Genomic DNA, 22,491 nt, shown 5'->3' on the forward strand with positions numbered 1-22,491 from the left:
TCTAACAATTGAGATAAAAATGCTGAGGGGCCAGAAACTTCAAAGTAATAACTCAGGTTAAAGCAGGAAACGGGAGCGGCGGCGGCGGTGGGGGGGCATTTATTTATTTGTTATATTTATTTTGGTCACTTTTCTGGTCACTTTAGTTTATTCTTTGTCAGTATTTAATAACATAACTCAGGTCTCTTAAGTTATTTTTCTTTAAAACAATTCTGTTATGGTTAAAAAAGTTGGTTAAATAAAGATTTCATTCGAAGTCTGTGTTTGTGTTTTTTATTAAAATTAAATCATTTAGCAATATTATAAAAAGTCCAGGCAGAGCTGCACATAAAATATGGTTTCAAATCTTTTCAATAATTATCGATATCGATCAATATGCATTTTTTTTTATCGATAAGCTTTTTTTCTATATCGCCCAGCCCTATGTTGTTCTATTTTTCATTGTTTTGTTATAAACCTAATCAAAGAGTTTCCCACACCTCCTGCGATCCCCTTCAGTGGCCGACACGCCTGGGATTCCTGCTGTAACAGCGCCCCCTCTACTCTGGATTGGTGCCTGGAGGCGGGCAGCAGCTCTGAGCTGAGTTTTTTTTTTATCCACTTTGCCTTTCAGGCTGAAGAAAACAAGAGAATTGGGCTTGCAGGGGTTTACAGATTCTACCGCCACCAAAGAAGAGGGAGAAAAGCTCCCCACTGGCTGAATGTGAAGGACTTTCTCTCCTTTTTCTCTCTTAAAACAACTTTGAATGGGATTCTTTCTGCATTGAAAAGGAGGCCTGCATCCTCACGTCTTCCACACAAACTCTAAGATAAAACTTCTTAAAAAATCTATAAATGCATTCATTAGCTGCTTCACCACAAGGTGGCTTTTAGAGAGTGGGCTCTCAACAAGCACTGAGAGGGGAGTTTTAGCTGGGAGCTTTTTCAACACATGAATATTCAGATGCTTGAATGAGAAGTAGGTTCTGTATCTAAATCAGCAGAGCCAATCTAAAAAAGAACCAAGCAGTTCATCAGACTTCAGTTCCGGTTCCACGCTTAAATTTTGTTTAAGATTAGCATTCTGCATTAAGAGCTCAGAGCTATAACACCAGATACAGTCATGTTTTCATTAAATAATCAGTTTATTCCTCAATTACCTCCAAAATACATGAAAAGATAAAAATGATGAAAAGCTTTATATTAAAAAAAAGTTTAAACTTTTCTAAAGAGAACCGAAGTTGAACAAGCTCAAACTGAGTGACACAATTAGTTGCTCTCGGTTTCATTTTAAATCAGAGGGCAGGACGCCATTTCCCTTTCACCTTGACTAAAAATAAGCCTGACGCTGAGAGTTCACAGGCAGCAGCACAGGCCAGTCACACCTGTGCAACAGCCGACACCTCTCTGCTCGAAAAAACGCTCTCCGTATCTGTACCTCAAATGTGACACCTTCACTCCACAGACTGTACAGAGCATAAGCATTCGCACTCCTTCAACTTCTACACATCTTCTCACATTACAAACACAGGCTTCAATATATTAGATTGTTTTTTTGTGTATGATAGATTATTAATAATAACAATTGAACTTTATTGATTGGAGAAATTTTGCCTCTGCATTTAACCATTTATAGGGCAAGTTAGCGTCTTTGATCACTTGCATTCCTCTTACAAGTGGAGTTTCCCCCGTCCCTCGGTGAGGTCTAGAAGCACAAGATCTATATCCAGCCATTCAGTAAAGATACTGCCATATGGCTGTACATCTTATTTTGGCTTTTGACCAATTTGATGAGCTCTTGAATGATATATAAGTCAAGAAAAAATTTAAAAAGCTAATTTGAAAGTTAATTAGTTAATAACAGTTATATTTAGGTTTGTCAACAAACCAACAGTATCAGCATTAATGCCTCTAAGGTTATGTTGTACCAACAAAAAATGTGTTTCTTTTTTTTTGTTTTCCTTAATATATTTGTGCAAGTTGGTGTTTCTTGTTATTGCATTGATTTTTGCCAACAAAACCCATATTTTTTTTTATGTTACAAAGGTAATAAGGTCATGTCATGGATTCCAATAACATTATTGGCTTGAAATGTTGATTAGCAAAGTATTTCAATGACTAGTGAGGGTGAACCCATCCCCTTGGGGAGCAGTGAGCTGCCATTGTGCAGCTCCCTGGAAGCAGTGTGGGGTTAAGGGTCTTGCTCAGAGACCCAGAGTGGCAGTCTGTGGGAGTGGGGCCCCAACTCAGATACTTCCAAGTTCTATGCCAGAAGTCACGGATTAGCGGACTGTGGTCCGGATCCACCTGCTTACTAATTCGGACCCAACCGGATTTAAAACATTTATAAAATATTGCATGTTGTCCAACGGCAGTTTCTAACTTCACTTGCACTGCTTGTCCTGTTAATACAGTAAAGCCCTCCAGAGTGTCTGGGACCAGGCTACACGTGATACACATTAGCCAATGAGCTGCTGTCAGTCCGAGTTGCTGCTGCTGCTACTTTTAGACACAGCAGGCAAACCTGTGGCAAGCCGGGCGATGAGAAAGAAGGAGAAGACGATGAGAAAAAGAAAGCAGAGAAAGTGTGGACTGCTGGAAGAACTGCAGTGAACTCGTGAAAGAAAAGTGAAATGGTGCTCAAAGATGACCCTGAACATTTAGAGGATGTTTGGATCAACCTGCTGCTGTGAAGCAGGATTCTCCACCATGAACAGAATCAAAAATGAATATGGATCCAGGCTCAAAATGAGCTCCTTGGTATGTGCTTTAGAATGGCTTTGTCTCCATTCAAACCCAGGTTTAAAGCCTTGCAGGGCAGCATGAAGCCCACTGCGAACATTAAACCAGAAAAAAGAGAAAAAAACAGCGGTCAGTTCAGGTGTTTTATAAAATATGTGAATCAGGATATTGTCTTTATACTGAACTGAACAATCGTTGTTCTCTACTTGAAAAATACACTTTAGATGTTAAAATGGAAAAATTTCTTTTATTTTATTTTTTTTATTTTATTTAAAAATTTAATGTATAACACGGATGTATAATCACCTCATTTTATTTCAGTGTTTAAAGTAACAGATTATAATAAAAAAAATGTCTCCTGACCTTTACTGGCTGTTGATTTTCTTTTTTTATTCGGACCAAAGCTGATTTCTAATTGGTTACCTCTGCTCTATGCCTTAACCACTAGGCCGCCGCTACCCTCAACATGGAGCAAAATTCTGACAGGAAATTGATGTGTGACTTTAATATGCAAAACAGTGCAGTGTTTATGTAAATTCAGATTTTTTTCTTCTGATACCTGTAAATAAAATCCAATGTAGCACAGGAGTCGCAGAGAGCGGAAGCAGAGCCTAACTGTGCGTAAATGAATCTAAGCATAGATCTAACTGTTAAGGCCTCAGAGGTTTGATAGAAAACATCAAACCTCTGAGGTTCTTGAGAGGTTTAAAGCAGAGTTTATTTATAAATCCCAAACAGTCATAGTTTACCACCTGAAGCAACCAAACCAAGACATGAACATCGACCCAAACTCAATTTAGTGTCCCAGAAAGAATAAACTAGAGCATCTATGGACAGGAAAACATTAGTTGTGTACTCACAGAAAATTTGGCTTCTGATGCAAGAAGTTTGCAGATTGCACACAAACCACAAAGGAAATATTTTAAGGTTTGGAAATTTATTTCATTTGCATATAATCAGAATTTCACTAAACACAATTCAAATTGCAGACACCTACAATTTTAGTTACATTTCAAAGAGTATGAAACTACATTCCTTAATTCAGCCCTTTAGGCGGCAGTAATCCACTAAAGTTTGCTGAACACAAAGAAACGAAGGGAAAGTGTTCAGCTAGCATGCAGATCCTAGCATGCATGTAGAAGTAAGCACCTGTCTGACAACAACAGACTCGCAACCACAGTATTGGTTGAATATAGCGCCAATTTTGATTTTTGGCTAAATCGATCTGCCCTAATTAAAAAAAAAAGTTTACTGATTAGATGGTAAAAAATTTAAAACACCGTTCCTCCTCATCATCCTAAATAAACCACCACTACAGTGGAGCACGGTGTTAGCATCATCATGCTGCGGGGAATCATTTCTTCCAGCAGGGACATGGAAACTGTTCGGCAATAATGAGAGGATGGACCTGGTTTACCATCCACAGGGCTGATCAAACCTTCACCTTTAAGCACAACAACTTAAATAATAAATGTAGAGCAAGAATTATAAAAACTGGTGTTTGAAGAAACATCCAATTTAATTAAGTCCGATTTTTTTCCCCAACGAGCATTAGATTTACTCTCTAAATGTAAAAAGACGGCAGAGGTACGTGTAACATAAAATATAAAATAGACTTCCACAAAACACGGTATAAAATGCTGACTCAGAGCTAGCTGAACACAAATTCGCGCCTCATTTTTGGATATTTACTGTAAATATTTTGTAATATTAGTCATATTTATGCACTAGTTTGTGTTATAATGTCACATAAAACCCTAATAAAAATAATTAAACGGGAACATTTTGGAAGGGTTAAAACATTTTTTACAAAAATCTTTAGGATATTTGATAAATGTTCATTTTGGGAAGTATTTACCTTAAAAGGAGCTAATAAATAAAACTCAAACTCCATAAATACAATAAAACTAATAAAGTGGAACATTTTTTACTTGCAGTTTCAATCAGATGCGTCGGATTTACTCTGGTTTTATCTGACACACAACAGTAAGACTGTGACTGTTGATCATTTTACCTCTGAGGCTACATGTTAATGCATGTAAACCCAAACAAAAGAGCTTGTGTTGTTATGCAAAGCTTAAAGGAAAGTAGCAGTTTCCCACATTCACACTCAAATCCACAAACACACACATTATACACTCTCCTCAATTAGTCACAGCACCAGCATCACTGGCCACAATGCACCGCCCCTCTGCACCATAAAAGGCAACGGGGGAGGGGTTAATGCTGACTTAGTGAAGACATCCTGTGGTGCTTTGTCATTCCACAGGCCCACTATTGCAAAGGAAACATGCAGCCCCAGGCGCTTCAGCATGAGGAGAAAGTCACAAGAATAATCACAGGTTCCAGATCAGTTCCTGACCCCCATTTCAAACAATCAAACACGCACCAATAACATACTAACATAACACCAACGGAATACATATAAAATTATGTACATTCATTGGAGACGAAAGAGAAGATATACCCAGGATAATGCTACAATAACAAGTTGGATTAGTGTAACTGCATTTTCTAATCAGAGCACTAAGGTGAATCAAGTCTATGGAGAATTAAGTTAGCTGCAAATATGCTTAGTGTTCCCTTGGAGGCAAGACACTCACATGACTGCTTTGCAGGGTTTAAACAGCTGGAAGCAGAGAAGCTCAGCTCAGACTGACTGTAGCACATTCATACGCAGAAAAGAATCATTTGGGTTTATTCGAAGAAGGTGGTCTAATAAATGTCCTCTGCAGAATGAACTATTCAATACAGATTTGATGTGCTGAGCTATGCTAACCTTTAGCAATGCATTACAACTTCAGGAGCAGGTTAAAAGGAACACACTGAGAAAATGTTCCTTATCTACCACTCAGGCAGCAAACTGATGTATTCTTTACTATTTTAGTCTCTTTAAATGTAGTTATTTGGTGCAAAAATAGATACAAGCAATCACTAAAAATTCTTCTAAAGTCTCCTCTAGATATAACGCTGTACTTTGGAAAAACAGGACAGTATAAACTAAAAAAGGGAACATAAATAACACAGATCCAGCGAGTTAAGTTTTCACTTCCTGTAGACAGAGGGCGGCGAGGAGCCAAGCTGTTGCTGACTCCAGCCTGGGAGGTGGCCGCTCTGTTTATCCTGTAAAGGTATGTTAACACCAGGCTGCATTCCTCCAGTCCCTAAATTGCAGTGTAAGATTACAGCACAGTCAAGCCTGCATCCATGAATATACAAACATGGAGCCCTTTAAAGGTGCAGGATAATGAAGCCACGACCAAAGGTAGCAGGACTGCAGTCGCTTCGTTTCCTTCAAACTGTTGGAATAACTCTGGAAGATCTGTTTCTAACAGCAATGTTATGAACTTAGGTAAAAAGGTCAAAGTTAGGATTTTGGGTGTTTATATATGAATCTAAGTTGAGTTTTCTTTACTTGTGGAAATCATATTTTTAAAGGGCAGGAAACTATTTTTACTAAATACAATTTTTTAAAAGTTAGCAGGTAACTTCATTAAATTTGTGTCCCTTTCCATAATAAGTTGTCTCATTATGGACAGCATTTGGTAAGCTACTAGAGATGCAAGTATTATAACATAAATAACATTCACTGTAATATCCATCTTTTTAAATAACTGTCTTATTCCAAAAAACGAAAGTTAAAAACAATCCCCTGGACTTTGTTTCCAAGTTTGAAGAGGTTTCGCTTCCCATCCAGGAAGCTTTTTCAATTCAGAATGTCAGGAAGAGCGTTGAGTTTGAGATTTTATACAGTAGCCCTTTACCATAAAACCTCGAACTCAACGCTATTCCAGACATTTTGAATTGAAAAAGCTTCCTGGATGGGAAGCGACACCTCTTCAAACTTGGAATCAAAGTCCAGGGGATTGTTTTTAACTTTCTTTTTTTGGAATGACTGTGACCTGGATGACTGAGAATCTTCACCAACAACTTTTTGTTATGCACACTACATTTCAGTCATTGCTTACCCATATTAGACATGCGGAGAGTTCTGATAAGCTGAAACTCTCTGCACTGGTGGACTAATGGTTTTGTAGTTGTTAACACACCATATTTACTTCACTTTGCCCTGAGGGAATACAATTAAAAGAGTAAAGAAAATTAAACTGTGAATCTTTTACCTTAGGTGGAGACATGTATGTTAGTCATAAAGCTGAACAGATTGCATAGATTTGAAGGCTTGAAAAATTAAAATCATTTCTGTCAAACCTAACATCATCTGAACCTTGAGTTTCAGTTTGAGGGTGACAGCTCTATGATGCTGGGCTACCTTTAAGTAGCTCAGATTTATTATCTAAATTATTCAGATGATCTAAGCATTGACTGAATTCATCTACATTAAACATAGATTTTATGAAACAGATTGGGATTCATACAAACTTGTATTCTGTTTATAAAAATACAATGACAGGAAACTAACTGTTAACAGCAGGCCTAGTTTAGCTTCAACAACTTTTACTAGAGCTTAGATGCAGCTAAGCGAGTTTATATGTATTAAAATAACTTTTCATCAGACTAAATCCTCAACAACACTACTATAAACAATCTTTAAACAGAGAGGAATATTCCAGGTCGGGTAACGCTCGTGTTTACTATTCTAAATTTTAAACAGAGGTAAAGAAGAGATAGAAATAGCATGCATTAGCCTAGCTTCCTGTAAGTATGCAGAAATTATTATTTTATAATAGATGATGTTCATTTTATTGTGACAGCACATGTGATCAAATAAAGAACTGCATACCTGTGCAACTTTAAAAAGTAAAGTAAAATATGATGGGAATGAAGAGACTGTCAATAGCAGAGATTATGTTTACTTAATGGGGGAAACTATATAAAGTTTAGTTAAATACCAAAATAAATAAATAAATAAATCACTATTTCAGCATAGCCTTCATTTATTTAGAAATAAATTCTATTTTAACTGTCAAACAGAGCATAAAAATCGGATAATATCTAGTTTAATTTCATATACTCCACTGGAAAAAGTATAACCTAGCTCAAATAAAAAAATGATGTCCAGATATTATATCTAAAATATTTGAATTCACAGAATCTGAATTTAATCACGAGTTATGACCTGATTCTTTTATGTTGACGTAAACAATAATACTGCACTTGACCCAAATGATTTGCTGAACATTTCATTTGATGAACCAAACTAATATATTGAAATTGAACCAACCTAATTAATTTACCTGAAAATAAATTAACATGAATTAATGTTTTAATGTTCGACACCAGTTAATTAATTTAAATATAACCAAATTATAATTTTCACATTTCATTTGACTTTACTTCAAAAATAATTTCTATTTCCAATCTTACAAACTCTATAAAAAAAACACCAGGGAAACAGATTACAAATTTATTACATATTACGTATTTATTAATTGTTAATATAGCCTTAAATGGTGTGAATGCAGGTGATGTAAAATGATGTTAACTAAACTAACATGCAACAACAGCCCTCCTGCTCTTTATAATATCTAGCTGCCAGTGACGGCCGGGTATCCAGCATTTAACTCGAATAAATCTCCCATCTGTACCTTCAAGCAATGTTTGTTTAGCTCTGGATGTAGCCCGGTTAAACGAGCGAGGGCTTTTGGATAGCTAACGTCAGCAACTCACAAACTGATAGTAGCAAGCTACATTGTAGCCACAGCTGCTCACATACAGAAGCGAGGCTGCCGTACACTGGCACCACCACTACTCTGACCTCCATCAGTAGGCAATGCCACAACAACACTTAAAGCCGGAGCTTAAACCATCAACCCTTCGCTTTTAGGGCAAACTCCTACACCCAAGGCCACTGTCGCCCTCTCACTTGGACTTGATCATATGCTCTGATGGCATGCAAAGCTCAATTCACATGTGACTCAAACAAAAAAACTACCTCTAGGTCATGAATATATATAAACACATTGAGAGAAATCAAAAACTTTTTTTGGGCCATTTAGACATGTATTTAGTTCAGGTTAAATCAAACTTGATGTCTCAAAATCCAAAAAAGAATGAGTTACACAATCAAATCAATAATTTTATCCAGTTTAAAGTGACAGTCATTAGTTTGAATGAAGAGCTACATGTTACACATTTGTGAGTGTGATAATAAAAACTGACCCGTGCATGTAAAGTGTTTTTTAAAGTCATAGGGAGGCGGCTGTTCCAAACGTTGCATCCAAATTTTTCCGAGTGGTGCACGACTTTACACGAGTGAATAAAGTGAATGTGATTGGTCGGTTATCAAGGGGATGGAAATTGTTGTGGCAGAAGGTTCGCAAGCAAGTTTGGTTGTGGCTGGTTTCTCAGAAGCATCTTGCTAACCAGTTAGCAACTTAGTGCTAACTGTCAAGGAACGCTATGGACAACGGAAACATGCAAGAGGAGGAGAGTTTAGTGCCAGGGCGGCAGAAGCTTGGTTTGGTGTAGAAGGCTTACAGCCGTACATGTTTGAGCCCTCGCCTCGCAACGCTGCCAGTTCTGTTAGCTCTACGCCTGCTGAAGACACAGACGTCCATCCCTGTTAACACTGGGACGGAACTCAATGGGAAAGGAAAGGATTCTTATTTCCACCTTTGCGTATATTAGCTGCGACATTTGAATCAAGATGCTATGACCTAAAAAATTTGATTGGCAGATGATATATGATTGGCCGAATTTAGGTGTACAGGCTGACGTATAACTAACTGGCCTTAATAAGATAAACAAAAAAAAAACAACAACACAGGTTTTAAGACAGCATTTTTTTAATATGAATTTCTAAATTTTGGGACAATATTGTCTGATAAAGATCACATTTATATACATGTTTAAGCCAGAATGATTTGACATTTCAATAGGATTTCCCTATGACTTTAATTAATTTTAATGCCAATTATGGCCTTAATTTAAAAAAATACTAATTTAATAACTTTTAATGACCCACAGAAACCCTGATATAGTGATAATAAAAAGTGTGTAAAATAAAAAAACTAAATAAATCAAAACCTGCAGGTTCTGAGATATTCCAGCAGGTATCAGCAGCTGGTTGCCTCATTAAGGTGGACTGGCAGGGGGTCATGGGACCCTCAGCTCAGACTAATGAAAATCAAAAGAGGCGCCTGTGATCCAGCTGCCAGTGTCAGGTGGAATCAAAATAAGACCGACACACGTCTGAAAGGAGGCGGGCTGAACGCCAGAGAGAGGAGGAGGAGGAGGTGGAGGAAAGCGCTGCGCAATGACAAACTGAACACCTTTTGCCATCTTGATTGGGCGCCTCGGTGGATCTACCTCCACCATGAGACGCCTTTTATGATTTAGGAAGAAAAAAAGAAACGTAATGATCAATATGAAAGCATTCAAAGCAGGATTCGCTCCTTTAAATGTCGAGCAAAACAACAGTAATTGCACCTTTATAGGTGTTGCATCACCTTGCGTACCTGGCTGTCTCCCGTCCAGGAGAACAAACCCCACCTTCACTGCAGCAGCGGCTCTGACCGCCATTCCCTCCACATAAAGCCACCTGCATCCCCGCTGGACAATAGATCCTAATCGGATATTTTTAATAGAAAAAGGGGCGATGTTGTATAGAGGTAACACTGGAGGAAAAACCACCTTATGCAGCGCTCCTTTTTGCACACGCATGCACAGATTTACAGAGAGCGCGTGGGGTGCGCGCGACCAGACGCACATAAAGCAGCACATAAAAGGAGAGATAAAGCATGCACAAGTGGGTCAGAAATGCCATAAATCCCGCGAGAACAGAGGGAGGCGAGCATCCAAGCGAGTCTGGCATGACACAAAAAAAACTACCAAAATAATAGAAAAATAAAAGAATCCGCCTCTCTACCTGCACAGGTTGACATTTGGAGCGCTAATCCCGGCTCGGTGAGCCCTTTAAGAGACGGAGAGAGGATCCTGAGAGCCGCAGGTGGAATTTGTGTTTATTTCTAGCGCATTTGTCCGCCCCGCTATCCGCGTTCAGGTAAACATGATGATGATGATGGTGGTGATGATGATGATGGCTCCTGTACAGACGCACAGTCACCGTCGTGGCGTCAGCAGCAGGGAGAAAAAAAAAAAAAAAGGTGCTTTCCTGCCCCTCCGGCTCAACCTCACACACCCAACGTTTTATTATAATGGAAACGGTTCTATTTGTGGGGTTTTATCATTGGCTGGAAGGCGCTATGAAGAGCAGAAGGCAGGTAGGAAACGGACCAATCAGAGGCTCTGTCTCATTGCCTAAATTTAAAGTTATCACACCCATCCCTGGAGAAATTCTATTTATATTAGGGCTGCAACTAACGATTATTTTAAAAATCGATGAATCGGCCGATTATTTTTTCGATTAATCGATGAATCGGACAAAAAATATTTTTTATATTAACCTCTTTATTCCAAAATAAACATTTTAGACAGAACAAACAAGCACACAAGTACAGGTTGCTCATTAACTGTACTGGTGCAATATGAAAAATAAATGTTTGTGTTAAAACTACGCAAACTTACATGAGAAATGTAGCTGTACATCCACAAAATATAGGGTACTTTGTTTCATAAAGCGCAAAAAAAGACAATTTTGTTTTTAAAAGCCTCTAAGGGGTTCAAACAATAGGCCCCCCATTTCAACAAATTAGTTTTTTTTAGACTAGAAGAGTACTGCCTTTTAAGACAGGAAAGTACAGCAGTTAAAGTTGCTACTTGAGAAAATACTGAACCATAGAGATAAAAATAGCCCTGTGATTCAAATTATAAATTGTATTTGGAATAAAAATGAGAGAACTAGGGGTGCTAAAAAACACATCCTCCAAAGACAGATATTTACATGGGAATGTGGCAGATAATTAATTGACATATTACTGATCTTGCTGGATTTTATTCTGCTTTACTTCTATAAATTGCAGGATCATCTTTACTTTATCTTTGCCAGAAGATTTAAACTTTAAAAGTCTTGCCCTCATAATTTGCAAGTTAATTTATTTATAAAGTAAATATAAACGCTGCTTAAGCTAATTCAAATGAAATTAAAAGTAAAATAAGTAGCCAACCTTATCACTGTCTGTAACCTACTAACAAGCTAAGGAAAGCATCAGATGAGCTACCTGAGAAACTAACGTTACGTTTCCCCACTTTAAAACCAAACAAACATGGTGGTTCAGTGCCATGTTAATTTCTTTTGAAAAAAGTTGCATGTTATCACTTTTTTCGCTTTACAAAGCGCAGGCTATTTTAATTATTGTGATCAATTTGCGCCGTCAATCCCGGTGCATGCGCGCTTCATTTGCAGTCTGGACGCTGAGGCTCTGACTGAGAGGGACTCCTGCGGGAAAACGCGGTTGGGGTGGGGGAGGCGCCCCACGGCAGAGTAGGAACATGCATGCTTTCACGTAAGAGTCTCCAAAAGCCGCCAGTGACACCGAAAAAAGTCGCCAGATTTGTCGCTAGTCGCTTTTTTGAAAAATAGTCGCTGGAGGGGTCTGAAAAGTCGCGGAGTTGGCAACACTGCACCTGCGGCGCTGACTCGCTCTGCCGTATTTTTTTTTCTTCCTCTTTCAGTCAAGAGGCAGTGATGACGGCGCGGCGGATGACGCAATAATCGCGCGACACAACTAATCGATGATGAAATTCGTTGCCAACGCTTTTAAAAGTCGATTTTTATCGATTTTATCGATTCGTTGTTGCAGCCCTAATTTATATTAAGCTAACACTTCTTCACAGAAATAACCCTCCACACAAAAACACGCAGTGAGAATTTTATTATCCATATTTATTTGTTAAAATAAAAACAAATGGACAAAAATCCAGTTTTTGTGACGTTTTAAGTCGTAGGGAAGTCATAATTAAATGTCAAATCATTCTGGCTTAAACATGTATATAAATGTAATCTTTATCAGACCATATTGTCCCAAAATTTAAAAAATTTCTATTTAAAAAAAAATCCTGTCTTAAAATCTGAGTTTTTTTTCGTTATTTTTATGCAGGCCAATGAGTTATATGTCAGCCTGAACACCTAAATTCGGCCAATCATATACCAACAATCATCTGTCAATCAAATTTTTTAGGTCATAGCATCTTGATTCATATGTCGCAGCTAATATACACAACGGTTGAAATAAGAATCATGTCCTTTCCCATTGAGTTCCGTCCCAGTGTTCACGGGGATGGACGTCTGTGTCTTCAGCAGGCGTAGAGCTAACAGAACTGGCAGGGTTGCGAGGCAAGGGCTCAAACATGTACGGCTGGAAGCCTTCTACACCAAACCAAGCTTCTGCCGCCCTGGCGTCCTCTTCCACAACACCTTCGTCCCCGCTTTCCTCCTCTAAATAAAAAATGAATGACGGAGGAGACTCATTCCCGACCTCCGACACTAAACTCTCCATAGCGTTCCTTGACAGTGTCGTTTCTAAGTCACCAATTTAGTGCTACATGGTCCCAATGGAATTTCCCATTGGGAACCTACTAGCACTAAGTTGCTAACTGGTTAGCAAGATGCTTCCGACAAACCGGCCACAACCAAACTTGCTTGTGAACCTTTCACCACAACAATCCCGCCCCCTTGATAATTGACCAATCACATTCACTTTATTCACTCGTGTAAAGTCGGGCAACACTCAGGAGAATTCGGAAATGCAACGGTTGGAACAGCCGTTTCCCTACGACTTTAAAGCTACCACACCCATCCCTGGTGAAATTCTATTTATAAAGCTTCCCCTTCTTCACAGAAATAGCTCTCCACACAAAAACACACAGCCAGAATTTTATTAGCTCACACTCAGATAAACATATTGGATATTTGTTTGTTAAAATTTAGAAAAAGAACAAAATCCAGGTTTTATGGCGTTTAAGAAACTGCAATTGCAAGTGAAGAGCTTTGGTATTCCAGTTATAAATCAATAAAATGAGTGGATACAGTCATGGAAAGAAAGGATTTATCACTTTCTTTTGATGGTATAGGTATTTTACCTGAGCAAACAAAAATACAGGTGATGTAACAGAAATTTCCATGAATGTATGTGATATTTTCACTACTATAACCTCATTAACCCTTTATAGGGCACAGTGAAATACTTTGAAAATCTAAATTTCAAGCCAATAGTGTTATTTGAATCCAAGACTATACCTTATTACCTTTGTAGCATAAAAAAAAATGTATATATATTGATGGCAAAAATCAATGTCAATGTAATAACAAGAAACACCAACTTGCACAAATATATTAAGAAAAATTACAAAAGAGCTTCTATAAGAAATTCATGAAAAACACTCTGAGTGTGAAAGACACACCCTTTTTTTGTACAACATAACCTTAGAGGCGTTAATGCTGATACTGGCACGTAAATTTTTGTTTATAAAGCTAAATACAATTGTTAACTAGGCTTATTTACTTTTTTTAACATTCAACTGTTTATTAGCATTTTTCACAGTTGTTTACATACACAATGTACATGAACACTTCACATGCAATATAACATAACACTGAATATAACCTTTGCTTGGAAGCCATTTCTCTATTTCACCTTTGTCCCATCTGGTTTATCTAGTTCTTTATTTTTTGTCTCCGTCTTTTGTCTTGAATGTTGTCTTTTTTATCCACTTTTCTTCCATTATAGTTTGCTGAAGTCTCAAATGATGTCAGTTTTTCCATAATGTCGATTTCTTCTATTATTCCACCTTTTTTCTTGACTTTTAAACTTTTTTTTTCTCCCACTTAATTTACAGTAGGTAATATATCATTCAAGGGCTCATCTAAATGGTCAAAGGCCAAAATAAGATGTACAAGCATGTAGCGGTATCTTTGCTGAATGGCTGGATATAGATCTTGTGCTTCTAGAGCTCACTGAGGGACGAGGAGGACATTTTTAAAGGGTATGCAAGTGATCAAAAACACTAACTTGCCCTATAAAGGGTTAACTTATACCTGGACACTACATAAGATCATAGCTTGCCAGATGTAGCTGCCAACCATGGTAGATCTCCTTCAGTTTCCACATTACTAATGTTACAGCCAACTTCGCATGTGTTATATGAACAAGCTAAAAATGTAAGTTTTTTTTTTTAAAGTCCTCAACACCTCAGAGATAAGCCAGTGGCTAGTTGCTATATCGAGCATAATGGCATATAAAGAGCATTTAACCCAATCCTAATAAACTAAGCGTTCCAATTAGGTGCTTGTTTTGCAATTTTCTACCTTTGTAGTTTCAGTGCTTTGCTATTTGACTTGTTCAGGTACTAAATGCAGCTGTCAGCCATGGAATAATACCCCAACCGGGACTCAATTTGTACCAGCCAAAGGCAACGGCCTTTTGGCAGCCCTTTAATTAAAGGAGTAGTAGTTATGCAGTTTATCTTATGCATTTTACTCCTAGTCAAAGCCATGTTAATAAATAAGCTTTGTGAGCCTCAAAGATGAAGTCTTTCCCTTACATCTAATGTTTCATTAAGGTTGTAACATGTAGAATGCTAAAGCAGTGAGGATATTCATGATGTGAAAAAGGCATGACCAAATGGATTCAAATAAAGAGCTCCAAACATGTTATTACAGAAAAAAACTCTCAACATCTCAGCAGTTTAGTGTCACTGAAAAGCTATTATTTTGCTATCAAAATTAAGAAAATACTTGCGATACATTATAGCTTTATTACACAAAGTTAAAATGTTTATTTCTGCTAATCTTTATAAAAACCCAAACCTTAGTTTCTCAGGCAGATAAAGGAAGATATTTAAAAAAGAAATAACAGTCTACTGAAAAGTATGCCAATGTTCTGTACAGTTCAAACACCTAATAACTGGTCAGGCCTCCTTTTTGCATGTATCACTGCATCCATTTCACCTGGATGGATTAGATCAACCTGTGGCTCTGCAGGCAGGTTACCAAACCCACGTTTCCTTTAATAGTGACCCTAAGCTCATCTGTAACGTTGCCTCTGCTACAGTTTCATCTTCCTATTGGCTATTCAACAAATTTTCAGTAGGATTTATATTTGGAGAATATGCCATTCCATCCAACTTAGTGATGCCATGATCATTAAAGAAGATATCAGCCATTTTGGCAGCGTGGGAAGGTGCCAAAAAGAAATCAGCATCTTTACAAAGCCTGTGAGCAGAATGAAGGCTTTAGTGCCACAGATTGTCCTGATTGTCCTAGATTCTCTTCCCATCTACTCTTGAATCTGTGTTGGTAATTTGTTTCCAAATAAAATGCAGGTTTTACTTTATTCTAAGCCCAGGACAGGTGTTCCTGGTATTGTCTCTGTTTAAGGAGAGGTGTAACATAAATAATGTGTCAGGGATTTTCCTTGCTCTGCTAATGACTCCATCCACAGTTCATGTTGTATGAATCCGACACAAACTCCTATATGGGCTTTTCTTCTCTATCTACCAACATCAGTCCTTTTATCTTGCAGATTTCTTTTATTTAACCTTTATTTACCCCGGAAAAAGAAGATTAAAAACCGGTATTTCAAGGGAGTCCTGGCTAAGAGGCAGCAAAGTTACATAATAAACAGAGATACATTAAATTAAATGACAGGTACATAAAAAAACACATCAAGTAAAACAATAATGTTCTTCAGGTGATAAAAGGATGACCTAGTAACTGCCTTAATCTGCCTCTAAAGGCTCAGGTCTCGAGATTTCAGCCATACTGATGTTTGGTTTCTAGCTGTAGTAGCTGAAGCTGGGAGCTAACTCTGGATCTCTCTGGATATGGAAACATTTTAATCAGAATTGTTTGTAAATCATTTTTGCGACAATGATATAAGTGGGAACGGTATTTTAAAAATGCATTACCATCACAATTTTCTCTTTGAAATATCTCTATCCTGAACACCAGAAAGACCAAGGAGGTCCAGAAAGAGTGGAAATGCTCCTCTCTGCATACCAGGGGGAGGAGGTCAGCAGAAAGTTCCTGGGCTCCTGGACTGAGAACTCCTCCCACCTGGTGAAGGAGGCTCAACAACAGCTCTTCTTTCTCAGGAAGCTGACCCTCTGCTCATTTGCCTCACAAACTGAAAGCATCCTGTGTATCAGCATGATAGTGTGGTCATGGGAGCTGCATGCACAGGACACATCAAGAGGAACAGCAGAGGAGATTGTGGGACGCCATTAACCGGATCTGGACTCCATGTATGCTGCTCAGGTCCAGAGAAAGACCAGACATGCTGCCAAAGAACCAAACCACCATCAGGAAAACGGATCAGCTGCTTCACATCCAGAACAAGAAGATTTTAAAACGGTTTCTTTTGCAGAGCTGTGAGGATTACTCCCCTGCAGGCAGACACTCATCCCCCCACATCACCCCTCCTCTGACACATACACAAACCCCTGCTGACAATCCAACACATAGTTTTCTTCAAAGGATGCTTTATAACTCATGTTTTTCTTAAAAAGGAGTTTAATTTTCTGAGGACGTCTTCTAATGAGTCTTATTTGCGTTTTTTTTTTTATTTCGTTCTGTGTTTTATCTGAATATTTTGAGCCGGACTTCTCAACAAAAATGTATTATGATTGAGTGCAGCAAACAAATACCGCTTTAAAAGATGGCTACCGTAGCACAGCAGCTACATAAAGTGGTTTAATGCATTGTTTACGAAAATGGATTAAACAAGATTTCCAATAGTTGCTCATATGAACTATATGAACAAATATTTGCTCATATAGTTCATATGAAATATATGGGGAGTAGATGTTATCATTGTAAGAGTGAAGCTGAATTTCTTATTTTCCATGAAAACGATAAACGGTAAGACAACGTGTTTAGTGTTTTATGCACCTGTTTCGTCGTGAACCTTTTCCTTCCACTAAACTTTCCATAAACATCATTGGACAAATCAGTACAGCCTATTTTTTTAACAGCTTTTAGTGGCTTATCCTCTCTATCAGTGTTAATGATAGTCTGCTGGAAAACTGTCAAGACAACAGCCTTTCTATTGACTCTTTTTGGGCATTAAGTGTCTGTTTTCTGTATGATTAAAATACTTGTTTTAATTATTTAATGAAAAATAAGTTTTTAAGAAACTTAAGTTTGGGTGACCATTAGCTAAAAGGTATTATTCTAAAAATTACAAAAACAAAAGGCTTTATATGATGCTGGATGTACTGAATATGTTTAAATTATTGAACTGAATGACTAAAATACATAAGCTTCCTGATTTTCTATCTAATTGAGATATAAACCATCACTGTCAAGCTGTGTGGTTGACCCTTCTGCTTTTGCACATTTTACTAACAGCAAATTTCTGTATTAAAAGCCCCTTGCATTATTGGTCTTATGTTATATTCTAATTTTTTATTGTACAGTGAAGGATGGTGTTTCTTTGAGCTGTAAAGACCTGCCATTAAAATCAATAGAAACAAATACTTAATATACATTGATTTCTTTGTAATTAGCCAGTGTAATATGTGGATTATTTTTTTTATAAAATAAATAAGGTTATAATGACATTCTACTTTATAGATTCATCCACAGTATTAGTGCTGCAACTAACGATTATTTTGCAACTCGATTAATCTGTTGAAAATGTTTTTGATGGATCGATTAATAATGAGATAGTAAAAGGTTCGTTAAAGAAGAGTTTTTGTCAAATTAAACCAGGTGAAACTAAAATGTTTCCACTTGAGGAGTTCTGGATAGAGCATATTGACAGACAAAAAAAGATTTTTTTTATCTGAAATAAAAAATTATAATATATATATATATATATATATATATATATATATAGTTTTTTTTTTTTTTTTTTTTTTTTTTTTTTTTTACAAATTAGATATAAATACTGCTCTCTAAATGGGTTCCTCTGTCAGCTAAAGGCATGTTTTACAGTCTCCATACATATTTAAATGGAGGACCAGCTCTACCATATTTAAAAATAAATAAATGTTCAATAAATAAATACTACAATACAATAAACTAATAAATGCAGGTAGAAATTAAATTACATAGTAAAAAATAAATGTATATGTTTTAATTAGCTTCTTTATTTATTCACCTATGTAATAATAACCATATTTATTTATTGTCCCTTATTATCTTCAACTGAATTTATTTATAAATTTTTTTCCCGTATTTATTTATGTGCATGATATAATATTTTTGTTTTATTTTTCATTTGTATTTTTTACCCTATATATTTCCTGAATCCTATTTATTTCTGCCTTAAATATGGCAGAGTTGGTACTCCATATATATAAAAACAAGTTAAAAAACAAACAAACATGAAAGATAGTATGAGGGATGGTTTAATTAAATGCAAATGTGTGACATAGATAATTTTACAGCACCTTGTCATGTGCTAATAACACCCAACCATGATTAGCAAAGACAGGTGAACTCTATTTTTACTGATATAAGCTTCCTTGAAATAATCAAAAACAGTAAAATCCCTTCCTTCTTGCAGGTGCAGAGATCCTAGGAGACAAAATGTCGACTTTTAAACAATAGCTACTATAATTCAACTCTTACCTCAACAAAGCCACATGTGTTGCTTCAGTTGTGGCCATAAAAGCGATATGAAGAGGAGATAAATTAAACAATCCCACAACATTGAACACAACACGAACTCCTGCTTTCTCAATTTACCATGCGGCCACAAAAGCAACACAGGCGAAGTTCAATTATTTTGAACGGGAGGAGAAAATAAAAATAAAAAGCTCCGTCCGGCCCGAGGTGGCAGCAAGTTAGCATTGCAACTAACCCCGCAACAACCTCGCCCTAAAAAAAAAAATCACTAAAGTAGAGCGGGCCACGTTGTTACGTGAAAGCCCCTCAACCTGCCGCCAAGTGTTGAGAAAGTGCTAAAAAAGCAAAGATGGTTGAAAGAAAGTGGAGGAAAGTGGAGGATAGATCCGAGGAGGAAGCGCTCCTGTGCTTTTTCTAACAGGCAGGCAGATAACGGTCCTCTGAGGGCCAGGCAGCGCACCGCTAGGCGGACAGAAGGCAGCCAGGTATAACGGTACACCACCGCACGCAAACGCCCGTCAGAAAAAAAAGTCCCCGCTATGAGCTTCAACTCGCTCCCAAAAGTCCCCGAGAGGACTTTACCAAAGCGGGGAAGCTTCCGGACAGAGCGTCCGGCTCGCTTCCAGGCGGTTTGAGAAGAGTTTGGACTCACCGCTGCTCCTCCTCGGGTTCGCCTGTTTTCTGCGCTTACACCTGGGGCCATCCGCCATGATCCTCTCGCTGGGTCTGAAGCGCAGCCGTTCCGCAAGTTACCTCCTCCCCTCACCCGCCCCTCTCCTCCTCACCCTTCCTCACCCCTACTCTCATCCCTTCCCCCACCTTAGCGAAAAAACACCTGGTTTACGACACACCAGCAGTTTTTACGGCTCCTCGAACACCTCAGCGCGGCCCTTCCTGCTGGCCGCTCAGGGGTGGAGGTTCTCCGGACAGCTCTGCCAGGCCCGGCCCGGTACCAAACACATAGCATGGAGGTTAAAGGGTTGATCAGCACAGGTGAACATGAGGAAATGTTGCAATAAAGGGAGGAGCTGGTTACACAGTAATAACTTTAGAATAGGCCTGTATGAGAAAAACTCTTATTAGAAATTAAACCATAGTTCAAGTAGGATATTTATTTTTTAAGGGAAGGTGAGATCAACATTTTTTTAGCCCAATTTATTAAAAACGTCACTTTAGATCGCAGATAATTTAAATAGGAATTAAAACAGTCATCAAGGAACAAATAATTTAATATCTATCTATCTATCTATCTATCTCTCTCTCTCTCTCTCTCTCTCTCTCTATATATATATATAAATATATATATATATATATATATATATATATATATATATATATATATATATATATATATATATATATATATATATATATATATATAGATAGATAGAGATATATATAGAGAGCAGATATATATAGATAGATAGATAGATAGATAGATAGATAGATAGATAGATAGATAGATAGATAGATAGATAGATAGATAGATAGATAGATAGATATACTGTATATATATATTTATATATATATATATATATATATATATATATATATATATATATATATATATATATATATATATATAGATAGATAGATAGATAGATAGATAGATAGATATAGATATATATACTGTATATATATATTTATATATATATATATATATATATATATATATATATATATATATATATAGAGAGAGAGAGAGAGAGAGAGAGAGAGAGAGAGAGATGGGTATATATCTATAAAATGTATTTAAAATTGAAAAAATTGTTAATAAGAGAAGATTAATTAGATTAATTCACACATATGAAAGGTATTAAATAGGATTATGAAGTACAGAGAGGACATCCATCAGATTCCAGGAGCTTAAAAGGTTAAAAAGATATAATTATACAAGTTTAAAAGGTATGTATAGATAGATAGATAGATAGATAGATAGATAGATAGATAGATAGATAGATAGATAGATAGATAGATAGATAGATAGATAGATAGATAGATAGATAGATAGATAGATAGATAGATATAGATATATATACTGTATATATATATTTATATATATATATATATATATATATATATATATATATATATATATATATATATATATATATATATATATAGAGAGAGAGAGAGAGAGAGAGATAGATAGATAGATAGATAGATAGATAGATAGATAGATAGATAGATAGATAGATAGATAGATAGATAGATAGATAGATAGATAGATAGATAGATAGATAGATAGATAGATAGATAGATAGATAGATAGATAGATAGATAGATAGATAGATAGATAGATAGACAGATAGATAGAATTAATTTGGGTTAGGTAATGCAAATTGCTAATGAGACCACACCTCGTCCTTCCACTGTCTGGACAGCAGGTGGCTTTGCCTACAGAAAGTAAGAGATTTTAGAACACTTTGCTGAAAGATGCTCCATGCTTTTTAAGCTGACAATAGTGAAACATGAAATGGATGACCCCGGATTCACACAGAAGGGAAACAAAAAGCATTACTTGATGTTGCAGCGGTGTAGCGGTGTCTAAATATATCAGAACATAAAAATCCTCACATATTTTTTTCAGTCTTGCAAGGCAATTTCCCCAATGTTGTCTTGTTGCTTTGACAATATGGCATAAAAAATGGCAATAAGAGATTGGTTTAGCTCATAACCATTTAAATTAAAGATATGCTGCTTTGTAAGTCACTTCATAATTTTTCTTTTCTAATCTACTGCAATTTTTTTAAGAGTTAATGCTTCTACCCAAAAACTTATCTGCAATCAAAGCTTATTTATATACATTTTTACCAAATATTTTGACAAAATCTTTAATATTTAAGCGCTAAACTATTTATTTTTATAATTTCCATAATAAAGAGATAAAGGTTTGGTACTGACAATGTCACTATGCAGCTCTTACAACTTCATTTTGGTGCCAACCTGCTGATCAGGTCAAAGTAAGTCCCCATAACAACAAGCAGCTCAGCCCTCCCCCTGCATCAGTAATGCTTTAATTGAATCTCTTTCTGGCAGGATATGAAGCACTATAGAGTTGCCCCCTGCTACATCACATCTCTACAGGCCACTGTTGTCCTGCTGCCTGCAAAGTGAAAGGGGAAACGGATGCCATTATTCAATGCTAATTTGGTATTGACATGAATAGCTTCTGGGCTCAGGAGTCTTTCCTCCTCTTTTTAGTGATTTCATTCTTATTAATGCAGAAAAGTCCTCCCAAATGAAAGGTCATCCAGTGTACTACAGTATGAGTATTGTTAGAGGAAGAGCTGAACCTTCAGGCTAAATTCCCATTTTTAGGCTACTCTGCAGCCCCT

At 36.9% G+C, this 22,491-nt stretch overlaps 1 protein-coding gene across 2 annotated transcripts in view; it reads right to left on the reverse strand.

The window, feature by feature from the left end:
* Nucleotides 1-19,945, reverse strand: part of LOC119775563 (zinc finger E-box-binding homeobox 1-like) — a 92,553-nt gene extending 72,608 nt beyond the window's left edge. The window contains exon 1 of one of the 2 annotated variants that reach the window (XM_038273582.1): nt 19,806-19,945. In XM_038273582.1, coding sequence (XP_038129510.1) covers nt 19,806-19,863 — 58 coding nt within the window. In that variant the 5' untranslated portion in view covers nt 19,864-19,945. Of the gene's footprint in view, nt 1-10,549; nt 10,734-19,805 lie in introns of those variants that run through there. The other variant, XM_038273583.1, reaches the window with a different exon arrangement.
* Between the last annotated feature and the right edge of the window lie 2,546 nt (nt 19,946-22,491).

The sequence above is a fragment of the Cyprinodon tularosa genome, unplaced genomic scaffold (genome assembly GCF_016077235.1).
Source record: "Cyprinodon tularosa strain WSP-4 unplaced genomic scaffold, ASM1607723v1 ctg879, whole genome shotgun sequence".
Classification (NCBI taxonomy): domain Eukaryota; kingdom Metazoa; phylum Chordata; class Actinopteri; order Cyprinodontiformes; family Cyprinodontidae; genus Cyprinodon; species Cyprinodon tularosa.